The sequence below is a fragment of the Gracilinanus agilis genome, chromosome 2 (genome assembly GCF_016433145.1).
Source record: "Gracilinanus agilis isolate LMUSP501 chromosome 2, AgileGrace, whole genome shotgun sequence".
Taxonomy (NCBI): Eukaryota; Metazoa; Chordata; class Mammalia; order Didelphimorphia; family Didelphidae; genus Gracilinanus; species Gracilinanus agilis.
This window is the reverse complement of record NC_058131.1, coordinates 236875587-236892205: the sequence shown is the minus strand read 5'-3', so window position 1 is coordinate 236892205 and position 16619 is coordinate 236875587. Positions and strand designations below refer to the sequence as shown.

The following is a 16619-nucleotide window of genomic DNA, read 5'->3' as shown; positions in this document are numbered from 1 at the left end:
CTATCCTGTAATTTCTCAAGTGGAAAAGTTCGGTTAGGTGTCCTAAAAGACCACAAAAATAAGCAAAATGTTCATTAGATGAAAAGCTTTATGAGTTTAATAATAATGGTGATAACTAACATTTATATAGCACTTACTATGTGCCAGGTACAGTGCTAAGCTTCTGGGTGATTATTTGGTTTTTCATAACACTCCTGGGAGGGAGGTGCTATTATTATTCCCTCCTTCAGAGGAAGCTGAGGCAAACAGGTTAAGAGACTTGCTCTGGGTCACACCCTAGTAAGTGTTTGAGGGCAGATTTGAACTCAGGTCTTCCTGACTCCAAGGTCTAGCACTCTAGCCATTGTGCCACCTAGCTGGGGGTCTTTGAGCACACATCTTTATACATTGTATGCCCACTTACAAAAAGTTTTCTAGAACACAACATAAGATCTCCAAGTATTTTTATAATTCTTCCTTCAAACTTCCTTTCTCTCCTAGCTATTTGATTTGATGCAGCTCTCCATTATTCCTCTCTAACATTATCTTTCCTAGGAACAGCTAGGTGGTGTGGCAGACAGAGCTCTGGGCCCAAAGTCAGGAGGACCTCAGTTGCTTCCTAGCCGTGTAACCCTGGGCAAGTCGCTTAACCCTGTTTGCCTCAGTTTCCTCATCTGTCAAATGAGCTAGAGAGGGACATGGCAAAGCATCTTTGCCAAGAAAACCCCATGTGGTACCACAAAGGGTTCAACATGGCTGAAAACTGAATGACAACCATCATCTCTCCCTGCTTCGAAGAGTGCATTGCTGAACAGAGAACATTGCATTGAAGAATCACGAAAAGCATTAATAATAACAGATTTCTAGGGGATAGTGTGGTTTAGTGATAAAGAAAGGCTCTGGATTTGAGATCATAAAATCTGAGTTTGAATCTCATCTCTGCCACTTACTTCTTGTGTGGCTTCAGGGAAGTCTTTACTTTTCTGAGCCTCAGTTCCTTCGTCTGTAAAACAGGGACCATAAATACTTGCCCTCCGGACCTCCCAGGGTTGTTATGAAGAAAATGTTGTGTAAGCCTCAAAATGCCATGTAATTGGAAATTGTTGTTATTGAGAGTGTGAAAATTCTCCATATGGTCTGTTAATTCTATGAATAGCTGTCTAGACAATGAAGGGGCCATTGATTACTTGAAACTCCTAAGTTACTTTCGTCACTAGGGAGGAACAGTTTCCTTTACCAAACGTCCTTAGTAGCAGGCAGCTGGTTAGTTAAATGTGGTCTTCTATTACTGAGAAATCGACCTATTATGGGGACAGAGAGAGAGACAGGAACTTGTTAAGTGAATCCATGGATAACCACCAACATCACCTTCAGGGCCAACTGAAGACAAAACTGAGTAAATGGAAGTTGGTCCCCACCCGCCCACCACCTACCCTTTCTGGATCCTTTTCTTCCCACTCTGGTATCCCGTGACCTCATGCTACCCCATGATTACCCCATGCTACCCCATGATTACCACGGTGCGGTTCCACTCAGGACACAGCCTGTTTCTGGACCTCTGTCACTAGTCTATCTCTACCATCCAAATATCTTTCTGAGCAGCCCATTCCTTCAGGACTTTGTGCTCAGCTAGCCGTCATGCTTTGGAGAACAATCAGATCTCCTGATTCAAACTCAGGTATTAATGAATTAGATAGAGTAGGTCACTCCTGGTGCTGGTAGAAGTATCTGTTAATAAGGGGAAACTAGAACCTCAGAACTGGACGGAACGCCAGAAACCTAAAAAAGAATAAATCCTCCATAGGAGTGATAAGCAAAGTGATTTTTGAATGATGGCATTTCAGTCCTGGGGATATACAGACTGAGAGAAAAGCAAGAGGACCTTCCTGAAGCCTCTCAAATCACTCCGTGTATGTACTGGATGTAACCCTCTGGCTAGTCAGGTACTTCTTCCTCACTTAAGCCTCCCATCAAAAGCGTTAAGAATGCCAGAGTTTTTCCTCTTTCCTTCTCTCAATACATTTTCTGGTAGGGTCACTGGCTTCCAAGCACTTGGGCACAAGGTAGGCAGTAGAAGACAAAAGGTTTTTTCACAAACAAAATTGATAAGAGAGACTGTCAAGTGGAAAAAAATCTTTGCATTAAATATTACTGAAAATAATTGGATATCCAAGCTAAATAGGAAATTATTAAGACAGAGTGGCTAGAGAGCTGGTTGTGCAGGGAGAAAGACCTGGGTTCAAAAGTCTTACCTCTGACAGGCAAATAAATAAATGAAAAAACATTTCTTACTATCTGCCAGGTACTGTGCTAAATGTTGTTGTTACAGGTACAAGCAAGTGAGACAGAACCTGACAGAGCTTATACTTTTATAGAGGAAGACAACATTTTTAGGGGAAGTGGCCAGGTAGAAGTATTTTAGAAGGGAAGTCAAAGTGAATTGGGACTGGAGCCAGAGGGCAAGTGATTGACATGTTCTTTTCAGGAATGGTAGCATTCATTTGATTGATATTTTGGGGACTAGAGGGAGAAAGGAGGGGTATAATGGGGATGGTAGTCACATGGTGGCATGGCATGGGAGTAGCCAGTTAGGATGAGGTAAATGCTCAACAGGCTGGGCCCAAGAGAGGGAACCCTGGCTCCAGGCAGAGTTAGGGGATGGAGAACAAATGACATCTATAAAATCTACACAAATATACATATTGTCTGTGTGACCAGACTCAGGACTTTTAGAAACTTTCTAAATTGATAAGTTGCAGAGAAGGTGCTGCCCTGTATTTGGTAGAGGAAGCCTCATCATTCTGAAGTTCCATATACCAATGAAATCACAGCTTCACTCCGTATCTAGCTCCTGCCATAAATAAGTCATTTTTTAGCTTTTGGGTCTTAGCACTCTTTTGTATTCTTAAAAATTAGTGAGGATCCCAGAGAACTTTTATTTACATGGGATAGATCTATCAATATTTACCTTATTAGAAATGTAAAGGTTTCAGTATCATCATGAAAATAATGTTCACCCCCCCCAAAAAAAAGAGTCTTAGGCACCAAGAGGCATCCCCAGATCATTGTTTAGGAACCAATGCTATATAAGAGCAAGGGCTGTTCACTAATAAATAGGTGCTCAAAATATAGGAATGGTTTTCAAAAGAATTATAAGCTATAAGCTTCCATATGAAATAAGATTTGATAAAAGAAATGCAAATTAAAACAAATCTGAGATTTCACAATATAGCCTGCAATTTGGCAAAGACAGCCAGAGAAAGAGAGAGAGAAACAGTCAAAGCAAGAAGGGCAATGGGAAGATATACAGTAATGCATGGTAAAACTGAATCCATCCAACTTTTCTGGATAACAGCTTGGCCAGCAAAGTGACTAAACAGTTCCTATCCTTTGCCCCAGTAATCATATCATTCAGCATATACTCCAAGGAAGTGGAAAGCAGAACCAAAATCCAAATATAGACTGAAACATTCCTAGGCAGCACTGCTGTGGGAGAGAATGGAGAGCTCACCTCAAGGTGCCCCTGGGCAAGTCCCAAAGTCTCAGGGACCTAAGCAGCTTCTAAATCTATTAATTACAGAGTAGGTGCTCATTTGGACTATCCCTGCCCCCCCCCAAAAAGAAAAAAATATATAGCAGCACTCTGTGTATGGTAGCAAAGAGTTCGGAACAAAAATGAGATCCCATGGCCAGGGGAATGACTGTACAAACTGTGGCATATGCATGTAATTAATATTATTATGCAATGAGAAATGACGGGTCTGATGGGTCCTAAGAAACAGGAAAGGATTTGTATGAAATGATGCTGAGCAAAATGAGAAAAATCAAGAGATCACTATCCTCAGTGATTACAACAAGGTCAGTGAAAAGGAAAAGAAAGAAAGCAGAGCTCTGAGTAAATGGGAAACTAATCCCGAGTCCTGAAAAACAGCTAATAAAACTAAACTTCCTCCTCTTGACAGTAGGGCAGGGCACTAGAACAGAAAATTGCCTGCTTTGTCTGGATGTTGTGCTTTGTTACAAGGGTATTCCTGTGGGGAGGGTGTCAGGGAGTGAAGAGGGTTGTAAAACCAGAAAATGATTATGACATAAAAATAAAGGGCATGAGTAGAATTTTAAAGGGGGTGAAGGACGATGAAGAGGCATAAACTGATCCATCCATCCCTCTAAAATAAAAATAAAAGTTTCAATAGTCATTTTAAGATAAATTCTTAGAATTTGCAGAAGCCCCTGGACAAAGTGAAGTTGCATCCCTTGGGTGAAGAGAATGAGAAAAGAGGCAACTGAGGCTAAACATGAAAGACCTCTGTGGTTGGGGATTTTTGTCTCCTTAGATCAAGATTGGTGTTGTGACAGAGAGTACCAGGTTTGGAGTTGTAGGACCTAGGACTGGATCCTGGAGGCAGCTATGGGGCACACCAGAGAGAACACTGTATCTGGAGTCAGGAAGACTCAAAGTCAAATCTAGTTTCTGACCCTTACAAGTTGACCCTGGATAAGTCACATCTCCATACACCTAGGTCTCCTCAGGTGTAAAAAAAAAAGGGGATAACAATAGTACCTACCTCTCAGAATAGTTGTGAGGATAAAATTGAGATAATATTTATAGAGTGTTTTGCAAACCTTAATGACCATCTAAATCAGTGATTCCCAAAGTGGGCACCACCACCGCCTGGTGGGTGCTGCAGTAATCCAGGGTGATGGCCACAGGTGCATTTATCTTTCTTATTAATTGCTATTAAAATTTAAAAAATTAATTTCCAGGGGTACTAAGTAATATTTTTTTCTGGAAAGGGGGCAGTAGGCCAAAAAAGTTTGGAAACCTCTGATGTAAATGATAGCTATTATTATTATTGCTAATAATAATCCAGACTCACAACTTGCTAACTGTGTGACCTCTGACAAATTGTTTAGCTTCCTTGGACCTGGATGTCCTTGATGACACTGGACAAGATGACCTGGACTAGATTTCCCTTCCCAACTTGAAATCCATGATCTTATAACGTGTGAATTTTCTCCCAACAGGTAGTTCTGATGGCCTGACAATCCGGCTGGTAAATGGCTCTGGGCCCCATGAGGGACGTGTGGAAGTGTACCATGACCGGCGCTGGGGGACAGTGTGTGATGACGGCTGGGACAAGAAGGACGGGGATGTGGTGTGCCGGATGCTGGGCTTCCGAGGAGTGGAGGAGGTGTACAGGACTGCTAGATTTGGGCAAGGTAAGATATGGAGATGGAAAAGAAAAGTCTCTGGAAGAAAAGTAGGACCCAATCCCAGTGAAGTGTCAAGACTTCATTGTGGTACAGGGAAGAGCAAAGAGCCCAGGAAATCCCAAGACCTGGATTCTGGTCCCAGCCTTGACACTTACCATAGATGCACAATCTGGGACCTGTCACTAAACCTCTAAGAGGCCCCAGTCTTCTTATCTAGAAAATGAGAAGAATGGACTACCTGGTGTCAAAGGTCTCTTTCACCTCTGACAGTCTATGGTTCAGTGTCTTATTTCAGTGGACTTGGGTTTGAATCCCAGCTCTGCTCCTTGTTACCTATGTGATCATGAACAAGTGACAATCTCTGTATCTTCAAGGAGTTTGAGGGTTGCCATTTGGGAGAGGCATTTTACTTCTTTTGGGCCAGACTGTAGGACCAGGAATAATGGGCAAAGATGCATCAGGCAAATTTAGGCTTTCATTCAAGAAAAACTTCCTAATAACTAAAGCTGTCCAGAAGTGGAAAGGACTGCTTCAGGACCCCGAGGAGTGAACAGCTCTTTCATTAGAGCATGAACACAAAGGAATGTTATTTACTTTTATTTTCCAAGGTGAACTAGATATTCTTAAGGGACGTTTTTATTCATTAAGTATACTACAGAAACGAACATAGCCTGATTTTCTGTAACAATTAACATTACTTAAAGGAGCAGCTAAGTGGTTCAGCTGCCACTTCCTAACTGTGTGACTGGTCAAATCACTTAACCCCAACTGTCTAGTCCTTATTGATTTTCTTCTGGCTTGGAACCAATACTTAATATTGATTCTAAGATGGAAGGTAAGATTGTTTTTAAATTTACTTAAAAATAGAAACTTTTAAAATGAGATACAGAATTCTAAATTTGGGAGGGAGGATGCCTTCTGTATATATACCTATGCTCAGAACATCTCTCCTCCTGGAGGTATTCAGAGGAAGGTTAAATGGCTTCTTGTCCTCTTTGTTGTCTGTAAAGATTATTGTTCAAGAAGGGGTTGGGTTAAATGACCACTGAGGTCCCTTTCCACTCTACAATTCTGTCATTCTCCCTTGTTATCTGTTTCTTCCACTGTAGAATGAGAGTGTCAGACAAGATGACTTCTAAAATCTTTTCTAGCTCCAAATCTAATGAATCTCTGGTTTCTAGCAAGGCGGCTTAGTGGATAGAGTCCCAAAACTGGAATTGGTTTTAAACTCAGGAACTCAAGTTAAAATCTGGCCTCAGACACTTATTAACTGTGTGATCCTGGGCAAGTCATTTAATCCTATTTGTCTTCGTTTCTTCATCTGGAAAATGAGCTGGAGAAGGAAAACTACTCTGGGATCTCTACCAAGAAAACCCCCAATTGGGGTCACAAACAAAGTTGGATACAACTGAACAACAACAATAACTGGTTTCCAGAGAGGAAAACTGACATTGGACAAGGTGGAAGTTCTGAAATGAACTCTTGCATTCTTCTATCTTTTATATTCTTTCCTCTCCCCTTTGTCCACTGCCAAGTCCCTTAGGTGTGAATCGCATTTATTTGTTGTTAATAAACCCTTACCTTCCTTCACAGAATCAATATTGTGAATTGGTTCCAGGCAGAAGAGCAGTAAGGCCTAGGCAATATGGGTTAAGTGACTTGCTCAGGGTCATGCAGCTGGGAAGTGTCTGAGGTCTTATTTGAATCCAGGACCTCCCTTCCCTGGGCCTGTTTCTCAATTCACTGAGCTACCCAGCTGCCCCGATGGCATTTATTTAAATAACTCTTATAAAGTTCATTGAGAACATCTGGCAGAAACCCAGCTGGTTTCCCATGATGTGCCCTCTCCCCTCTTTCCAATAAAATCTAGAAACTGACAACCACCTGGGGAGTTCAGAAGGATTTTTGAGTTTTGAAGAATGCAGCCTGGGAGGAGAGAACAGTTCGCTCTCCCCCTTTTCAAACTTTGGATTTGTTTTCAGCAGATTTCCTTAGAAGACGTAGATGTCACATTGTTTACAAGAAGAAGAAACAGAAATGGCTCCCACGACGCTGTTGGGGGCCCCACCATGACCTGTCTTCTAACAAATGACAACAAAGCCATTTGTGAAATAAAATCATGAACTTGTTCAGAAGATCTAAGTTAGACAAGTTGTTCAGATCTGGCAGGCACCAATGGCCCACAGCAAACCTGCTAGCTAACAAGCAGACAAGCCTGTGCAGTCAGAAAGGGAGCGTAGACCTAGAGAGGACTTTGACAGAGATCTGATTTATTCTCTTCCTTTTACAGAAGAGAAAATTTGCCAAGGGAAACCAATGGATTGGTTGCCCGATATCAGATGGGCAACGTCAAGTCAGATCGGACTCCCCCAGTCCTCTGGCTCCAGTGCTAGGGGTTTCCTCTCCCACCTGCTCAAGATGTTGGCCAATATTTTATATAATCACTGCCACAAGACTCCTCAGACATTTTAGACGTTTGTGAAAAAGTTTCAAAGATAACACAAGTATCTTAAGGCTATTTGGATGATTGAGGCAGGATATTACAGTTCCTGCCATACAACTTAAATTATTTCCCTAGTTGAGGCAGCAGTGGTGAAGGAAAGAGTGAAGGACAGAGGGAAGGAGGGAGGAAATAAACGTTTACTAAGTGCCTACTATGTGCCAGGAACTGGGCTAAGTGCTTTACAAATGAATGGACATAAGAAAATCTATAGTGAAATATAATAGTGGATAGAGGCAGCCTTGGAGTCAAAAATGCCTGAGTTCTAGTCCTACCTAGGAGATAATGCTAATCATGCAACCCTGGGCAATCATTTAACCTTTCAATGCCTCTAGGCTACTCCTTGAGACTCTAAGTTAGAGATAAGACTTGGCTCTGCTTTGGTAGAGGGAGTTCCATTACAGAAGTTCCCTATTCCAATGGATGCTGGTATTGGTCAACATCACAAGTCCCTGCAAAAAACAAAAATGTCCCAAGCATGAACTTTATTTTACAGATAGAATCATAGAATGTTAGAGCTAGAAGGAACCATATGGATCCTTTAGTTCAAATTCTTCATTTTATAAAAGAGGAAGTACACACACACACACACACACACACACACACACACACATACATATTGTATATAGAGAGAGACAGACAAGGAGAGAGACATGCCTGGAGTCAGAAATACATGAGTTCAAATTCAGCTTCAGATGTTTCTATTTTTTTAGTTAAATATTACCCAATTACGTGTAAATTTTAAAAAATATTTTGTGTCCCAAATTCTTTCCCTTCTACCTATTCTTTCCCCTTCCTTGAGAAAATAATTGTACCTGTGGCATCATGTAAAACATATTTCCATTTTAGCCATGTTGCAAAAGGAAACATGAGCAAATAAATAAATAAAAATAGAAAAAGTTTTAAAAGTATGCTTCATTCTGCTTTTAGTAGCCATTAGTTTTCTCTTTAGAGGTAGGGAGCATTTTTCATCATGAAACCTCTTCATTTTGCATATAAGGAAACTGAGGCCCAAGAAGATTGAGTGTCTTGCCTAAGGTCACATGGGCAATAAACATCAGAAGTGGAATTCAAACCCAGGTCCTTAGATTATAGAGCTAAAGTTTTTTTTTTTTGTCTTGTTTTTTTTAAACTCTTACCTTCCAACTTGGAGTCAATACTGGGTATTGGCTCCAAGGCAGAAGAGTAGTAATGGCTAGGCAATGAGGGTCAAGTGACTTGCCCAGGGCCACACAACTGGGAAGTGTCTGAAGCCAGATTTGAACCTAGGACCTCCCTTCTCTAGGCCTGGCTTTCAATCCACTGAGCTACCCAGTAGTATCTGAGGTCAGATTTGAAGTCAAATCTTTTATATATTTATTTACATTTATTTATTTAATTAATTAATTATTTTTAGAACCCTTACCTTCTGTCTTGGAGTCAATACTGGGTATTGGCTCCAAGGCAGAAGAATGGTAAGGGTAGGCAATGGGGGTTAAGTGCCTGATAACCAGTAGATGCTTTAGAAATGTGTGCTGAATTGAACTGAGCTGAACTGATTTTTTTCCAATAATAACCTTATATTTACTTTCTTTCTTTTCTTTTCTTTTTATTTTTTAAACCCTTAACTTCTGTGTATTGGTTCCTAGGTGGAAGAGTGGTAAGGGTAGGCAATGGGGGTCAAGTGACTTGCCCAGGGTCACACAGCTGGGAAGTGTCTGAGGTCAGATTTGAACCCAGGACATCCCAACTCTAGGCCTGGCTCTCAATCCACTAAACTACCTAGCTGCCCCCTGAACTCAAATCTTCCTGACTTCCAGGCCCCCCCTCACTACATTCACTGAATCATGTAGCTGTCCCCTTTGTAGTCATAATGTGCTACACAAAAGTTTGAGATTGTTATTATTACTTCAAATAAACATACAAATACATATAATCTTTGTGGGAAGAAATAAAACCTAGGCAGTTGCCTGGGGCAATTTCAGTGACTTCCTCCAGGCTACATAGCTAGTGTCAGAGGCCAGATTCAGATGTAGGTCCTCAGGATTCCTAGCCCAGTACTCTATCCACTATTGCCCCTATTAAGAAGTGTGAAGGCTAAAGTTTTAATGTTAGCATTAGTTCAAGAGTTCTGGCAAACAGAATTTTTATGAACAATCTAGAAGTTTAAGGCAGCTAGGTGGCACAGTGGGATTGCAGGCAGGCAGACACATCTTCCTGAGTTCAAATCTGGCCTCAGACACTTCCTCGCTATGTGATCTAGACAAGTCACTTAACCCTGTTTGCCTCTGTTTCCTCATCCATAAAATAAATCCAAATTAAATTTAAAAAAATGGAAATGGCAAACCACTCTAGTATCTCTGCCAAGAAAGGTCCAAATGAGGTCATGAAGAGTTGGACAAAACTAGAAAAATAATTAAACTAAATTATAAGTTTTGCCCTCTAATTCATTCATGTATTTGAAGGGCAATTAGTTGCTGACTAGTGACTAGCATCACTAGTTTAATAATTCTAATAAGTAATATACCCTCACAAATTCTTCTTTGTTCTTTCTTGATTGAACATTAGCCAGACCTTTCTAGATGAAAATTAATAGGGTTTGGGCTTTAGCTAAAATATAAACAGTTTAGCTTAGTTTTATTCTTGGTCAAATCTTCTTGGCCTTCTTTTATTTATTTTGGGTGTGATGGATATTACATTGCCCTTGAGTATCCAGCTCCTTCCTGGATAATTAGTGAACTGATGTGCTTTCCAGAAGATATTTAATCTGGGCATTCTTTATCTGCCTGAAAGAAAGCTTGTGTAAGAACTATCTAATATCTAGGCAATCAAAGAAGCCAGGGAGGCAAGGGAATCTATGAGGGGTCAAAAGCAAGAAAAAAAGACAAGAAATAGCTGTTTATTCCTAGCTCTGGCCCTAACTTAAATTCAGATCAAGTCCTACCACAGTATATACTGTTACCACAAAAATCTCTGTTTAACAAAACTAATTCCAAGTCCTAAGCAATATGCCATTTATTTCAAGAGATATTCAGCATAACTAGGGCTTTGAGCATGCCAAGTTTGCCTAGCATAGAGCAGCTACATCCTCTAAGACATTGTTGGAGTGACCTTCTTTGATTTGTCTGCCTTCATCTTTTTTATTTTTTAACTGTTACCTTCAGTCTTAGAATAAATACTGTGTATTGGCTCCAAGGCAGAAGAGTGGTAAGGTCTAAGCAATGAGGGTTAAGTGCCTTGCGCAGGGCCACACAGCTAGAAAGAGTCCAAGGTCAAATTTGAACCCAAGATCTCTAGACTTCAGGCCTGAATCTCTATCTAGGGACTCTCTTGGCTGCCTCCTGCTACATCTTTAAAATTGGCAAGCCTGAACCAGTTCATGCCTTGGCTGCACTCTTCTACGATCGCAACATCTTACCCATCTGAAAAGAGCAGAACCATGCCCAGCCAAGATAGCAGACTGAAGCACACACAGGCTAAGTCTTGCTGGAAAAAACCAAAGGTAGCCAATCAAAGGAGGCCAGCTAACTCACCTGGTAGGTGCCTCAGGGGGCGCCATGCTAGGTGAAGTGAACATACTGAAAATCCAGGTTACATCAGTATATAATGAAATAATTTGTATAATCTCCCTTAAAATACATTGTATAAATATTTTATTGAGACCATCCCAGAGTTATTTACAGTGTAGACAGAACACTGAACTGGGAATTCAGAAATAATATGAATTATGACTCACAATACATAGCATGTTACAATTTTTTAAAATGTTTTACATATGCCATCTCATTTGAGCTTAATGAAAATCCTGTGCGGTAAATGCTATTATTCCCCCATAATTCAGATAAGGAAACCGAAATTCAGAAAGAAAAAAAAAACATCAAAGAAGGTCCCATTATTAATAAGAGTCTGAGGCCAAGTCCTTTGAAATTCAAACCCAACATTCTATTTAATTATACCACCAGTCCAACCCAGCCACTAAGGTGCCAGAGGACTTTGGGCAAATAGTCAATTTGGCTTTCTGGCCCTGCTTCCTTATTTGGAAGATGAGGGATTTGGACCAGCCCATTGCTTTTGGAGCTCTGTTATTCTATGATTCTCTGTCAGATTATCTGCTAGAAAATGAATGGATAGACCCAAATGTTCCCATGCCTTGTATAAATCCAATTCACTTCAGGAAGAAATTACTACTATTACTATTAATACTATCACCACCACCACTACTACTACCACCACCATCACCATCACCACCACCACCATCACCACCACTACTACTACTACTACTAATGATATGCATTCATATCATGCTTTAGCATTTGCCAAATGTTTTACATACTAGATCTCATCTGAGCTCATTAAGGAGTTATTAGGCAGGCCATGTGGTACAGTGAAAACTTCTCTGGCTCAAGAGCCCAGAGGACCTGGATTTAAACCTTGCCCCTTGCCGTTACCACATATGTGACCTCAAATAAGTTTTTTCCCTTTCTCAGAGGGCAGTTTCCTCATCTATAAAATGTGAAGGTTGGACTGAATGGCCTCTGAGATTCCTTCTAACTCCAGCTCTGTTATTACCCATTTTTCAAATGAGGAAACCCAAGATTCAGAGAAATTAAATGACCTGCCCATAGTCACACAGTAATAGAATTGGGGTTTAAACTCAGGTTTTTCTTACTGAAACAAATGCCTCACTCTATCCCATTGTTCTCTGGGAATAAATATTTACCATGTGCTAGACTCTGTGTCAGGTGCTAAAGATACAAGAAGAAAGAGGAAAAGTATTTCCTGCTTTGAAGAGTTCCTGTCCTATCAAGAGATCAATACATTCTTACAGACTTGTCCAACATTTTCCATGTAAGTCATTCTGGCCAATGCTGGAATCACTACAATCTGCCCATAAGACATACCATGCCATCTAGTTTGTGGTCAATCTAATGTATCCCAGTCTTGCTCTCATCCTGCCCCATCCCCATTTGACATTGATGAAATCCGGTCAGTTCAAAGGAAAGATGGTGTAGGCTTGGACCTAAATCCCCAGGATAGTCTTGGAAATAGCCAATCCTTTTAAACTTGGGTCAGTCCAGTTGACCCAAAGGCAGTGTGAAATAGTGGAAAGAATTCTGAGTTTGGAGCCATAGAACATTGGTTCAAATGTTGACTCTGTCATTTAAATACATCTGTGATCTTGGACAAATTCCTTAACCACTGTGTGCCTCTCTCTCTCTCTCTCTCTCTCTCTCTCTCTCTCTCTCTCTCTCTCTCTCTCTCTCTCTCTCTTTAAAATGAAAGCATTAGATTAGACGACCTCTCAAGTCCCTTACATTTCTCTTTCTATGATCATTTAATTTTAAATAAGTTCAGTTCTAAATTGAAGAGTCCTTTTTATCGGACTTCCCCCTTTCAAGGTTCTGTTCCTGGATCACCCTTGATGGTGACTTAGTATGAATAAATAATTTCTTAGATGTGCTACATCTTGTCCTGAGGGGTGTCACCCAGTCCTGAAGGCAGCTTCTGGTTGCTAGAATAGCTAATTTTGGGATGCTAGATCATTGCCATGAAGTCAGCTATTCCACTGGCCAAAGAAGCTGGCTTACCACCCCATCAGCTCTCTCTTACTCTACCCTCAAGTCAAGGCAGAGGAGTAAGGATCTCCTCACTACACCAGGCTTAGGGAGTATACATGTTCTCTTCATCTGGTATCTGGAAGGAAGAGAAAGAGAGCTGGTCCTTCATTTAGGGCAGTGATTCCCAAAGTGGGCACTACCGCCCCCTGGTGGGTGCTGCAGCAATCCAGGAAAGCAATGATGGCCACAGGTGCATTTATCTTTCCTATTAATTGCTATTAAAATTTTAAGAAAATTAATTTCCAGGGGGCTAAGTAATATTTTTTCTGGAAAGGGGGCGGTAGGCCAAAAAAGTTTGGGAACCACTGATTTAGGGCATGGGTTCTTAGCCTGGGTCTGGCATGGAACATTGTACCTCCAAATTATAGAAGTGCTTCAGGTTAACCCGTAAGCTGGAAAATTCCTTTGCTTCCTTGCATTCTTGTGAATACTAACTCTAAAACATCAAAGACTCCTGATAAGATCCTGGACATCAAAGAGAAAGACCCTTGAGAGAATTATCCCCCTTGGAGTCTCCCCTAGGTTTCGAGATGGACATAGATACCTGTATTCTGGTTATGCCCCAGTTATCATCAGATTGATATCTAGGACATCTACCTGTCCCCTAAGCTATACCCTATGTCTTCAGGACATAAGACACTGCTCTGACCCTGGTCAGGTGACCAAAACCCCCTCACACACACCCCTGTGTTTAAGTTCATACCCTCTTCAAATCACATATCATCTGCTGTAAAGAGTATAAAAACCTCAGAATTGATCCCTTCAGGAGGCAGCTTTCCATCAATGCTTTCCTCCCAGCCAAATTCAACATTACCTTCTAAATTTCTCCTTTTACTTTTAAGCTAAGTTTTGGAGTCTTGCATTCTTGCAAAGGATACCCTTCCCTCAAGCCCTCCACAACAGATCTAAATATTTGATTTCTAAAATAGTTTGATAACTGTCTTTCAATGTAATTGGTTTCCTTTGTAATACTACGTATGTTATTTTATGAACTTAAAACATTATTTTGAGAAGAGGTCCATAGGCTTCACCAATAATAATGCCTAGTGTTTATTAAATGCCAGGTTTATTAAATGTGTTTAGCACATTAGAAATGCTATCTTATTTGATCCTCTCAATAACATTGCAAGGTAGGTGCTATAATCATCCCCATTTTGCAAATGAGGAAACTGAGGCAATCGGAGACTTCCTGACTCCAGGTCCTGCATTCTATACACTTCTCTACCTAACTGCTCAAACAGTCAAAGGGGTCCATGAATACAATGTAATAAGGGTTTATTAAACACCTCCTATATGCCAGGCACAGTATTAAGTGCTTTACAAGTTGTGTAGAGCCCCTGGATGAAGATGAGCTTCGTTAACCTTCTCAGCATCTGTAGCCTTTTTTGGGATGGTGAAGGCAGAGGAAGAGAGTCACTTTGGAGGCGGCAATAGTGCTACTTCTGTATCTCTAAACATTTTGGTCAGGCAACCCTGGGGGCAGGAAGGGGGTTATCTCAAATGGAAGAGTGTTTATTTAGCATAGGCGAACACAGCACTTTGGGGAGACACTGTGGAATAGCTTGAAGAGTGCCAATTGTGGAGTCAGGAAGTTTATCGCTGTTTAATCATTTCAGTCACGTCTGACTCTTTGTGACCCTTTTGGGGTTTTCTTAGCAAAGATACTAAAGTGATTTTCCATTTCCTTCTTTTCTTCATTTAACAAATGAAACTAAGGCAAACAAGGTTAAGTGATTTGCCCAGGGTCACACAGCTAATAAATATCTGAGGCTAGACTTGAACTCAGGAAGATGAGTCTTCCTGACTTCAGACCCAGCACTCTATCCACTGTGCCACCTAGCTACCCCAAAGTCAAGAGGACCTGGGTTCAAATCCCACCTCAGATACTAGCTGTATGGTTCTGTGTAAGTCACTTCAGTTCTCTGTGACTCAGTTTCCTTATAAAATGAGGAGTTTGCATCTAATAACCTCTAAGTTCCTTTCCATGTCTAAGGTGATGATCTTACGGACCTTTGAACCCCATGACTTTTTCCTCCTTCTATTCACAGACTTATAGCCTTGAAAATGAGTTTTCCCACAAATCTCCTAAGAAACCCTTTTTTAACATATTTCCACAGGCACAGGGCGGATTTGGCTAGATGACGTCGCTTGCAAGGGGACAGAAGACAGCATCCTCCAATGCAGTTTCTCCAACTGGGGGAAGACCAACTGTGGCCATGCAGAGGACGCAGGGGTGACGTGCAACAGACACTGAGCAGCTGCCCAGAGTGCCTTGGCAATATAGCTGCTGGCCTCCATTTCCCGTCACTGGGGAAGCCGAGACCTTGCACCCAGGCAGCCCAGACTCGCATTTCTGCTCAGCCCCGGCACCCTGCCCTGCACTGCACCCCTAAGCCTACTGCCCACTAAGAGCCGACATAACTCTCTAGTTAGACAGCTGCTAAAAACAGTGCCTCTGGGATCAAATGCAAATCTTTTTCCTCCTGGATGAACTGGATTGACAATCTGCTGACCTTGTAGCTCCATAGAACCCATATCATGCTTGTTTTCATTCTGTCAGTAACAGTTAAATGCTGGGGATGTGTCAAAAGCAACTCAGTTATCTGTGGCCATGGGGAGCGGGGCTAGCATGGATAATTAAAACTACAGAAAGTTCCCAAACTGCATATGAACTGATCTTGACTCTCTGCAACTGCCTGGTATGTTCTGATAGCACCCTGGACTCAAGAGACCAGAGCTCGGGTTCAGGCAAGAGCCATTGAGCTTGGAAAAGGTCTTTTTCTTTTCTGGGTCTGTGTGTTCATTTGTACAATGATGGCACCAAAATACCCACCGCCCAGAAGAACGCTGTGGCCGTGTGGCTCAGCGCTGGGATGGCCTTCGGGTGGCTTCCTAGACACTAGAAGATGTGCATTCCAAAAGCCTGGTGCTATGGAAAGAGCACCAGAGAGGCCGCTAGGTAGTTCAGTGGCTTAGAGACAGAAGGCCCTAGGTTCAAATCTCACCTCAGATAGGTTCTAGCTTTGTGATCCTGGACAAGTCACTGAACCCCAGCTGCCTAGCCCTTACCACTCTTCTGCCTTGGAACAGATTCTTAGTATCTATTCTAAGACAAAAGATAACGGTTTAAAAAAAAAGACCCCCTTCATCTGAGATCCTTAGTACTAATCTAAACTTCATTTCTCACTTACTATGTGACCTTGGGAAGCTACTTCTATTTTAGGCCTCCCTGAACCTGAATTTCCCTATCTATAAAATCAAGGAATGGTCCCCAAAGGCCCTTTCTGGCTCTAAATTCCATGATCTTATTGCCAAGTGTCTCTGAAGAC

The 16619-nt window shown here is 41.4% G+C and overlaps 1 protein-coding gene across 1 annotated transcript in view; it reads left to right on the top strand.

Annotated features, from left to right (window-relative positions):
• Positions 1 to 15946, top strand: part of SCARA5 (scavenger receptor class A member 5) — a 143457-nt gene extending 127511 nt beyond the window's left edge. The window contains exons 8-9 of the mRNA XM_044661036.1: positions 5009 to 5199; positions 15408 to 15946. Of these exons, the coding sequence (XP_044516971.1) occupies positions 5009 to 5199; positions 15408 to 15544 (328 nt within the window). The 3' untranslated portion in view covers positions 15545 to 15946. The remainder of the gene's footprint in view (positions 1 to 5008; positions 5200 to 15407) is intronic.
• Positions 15947 to 16619: the final 673 nt, after the last annotated feature.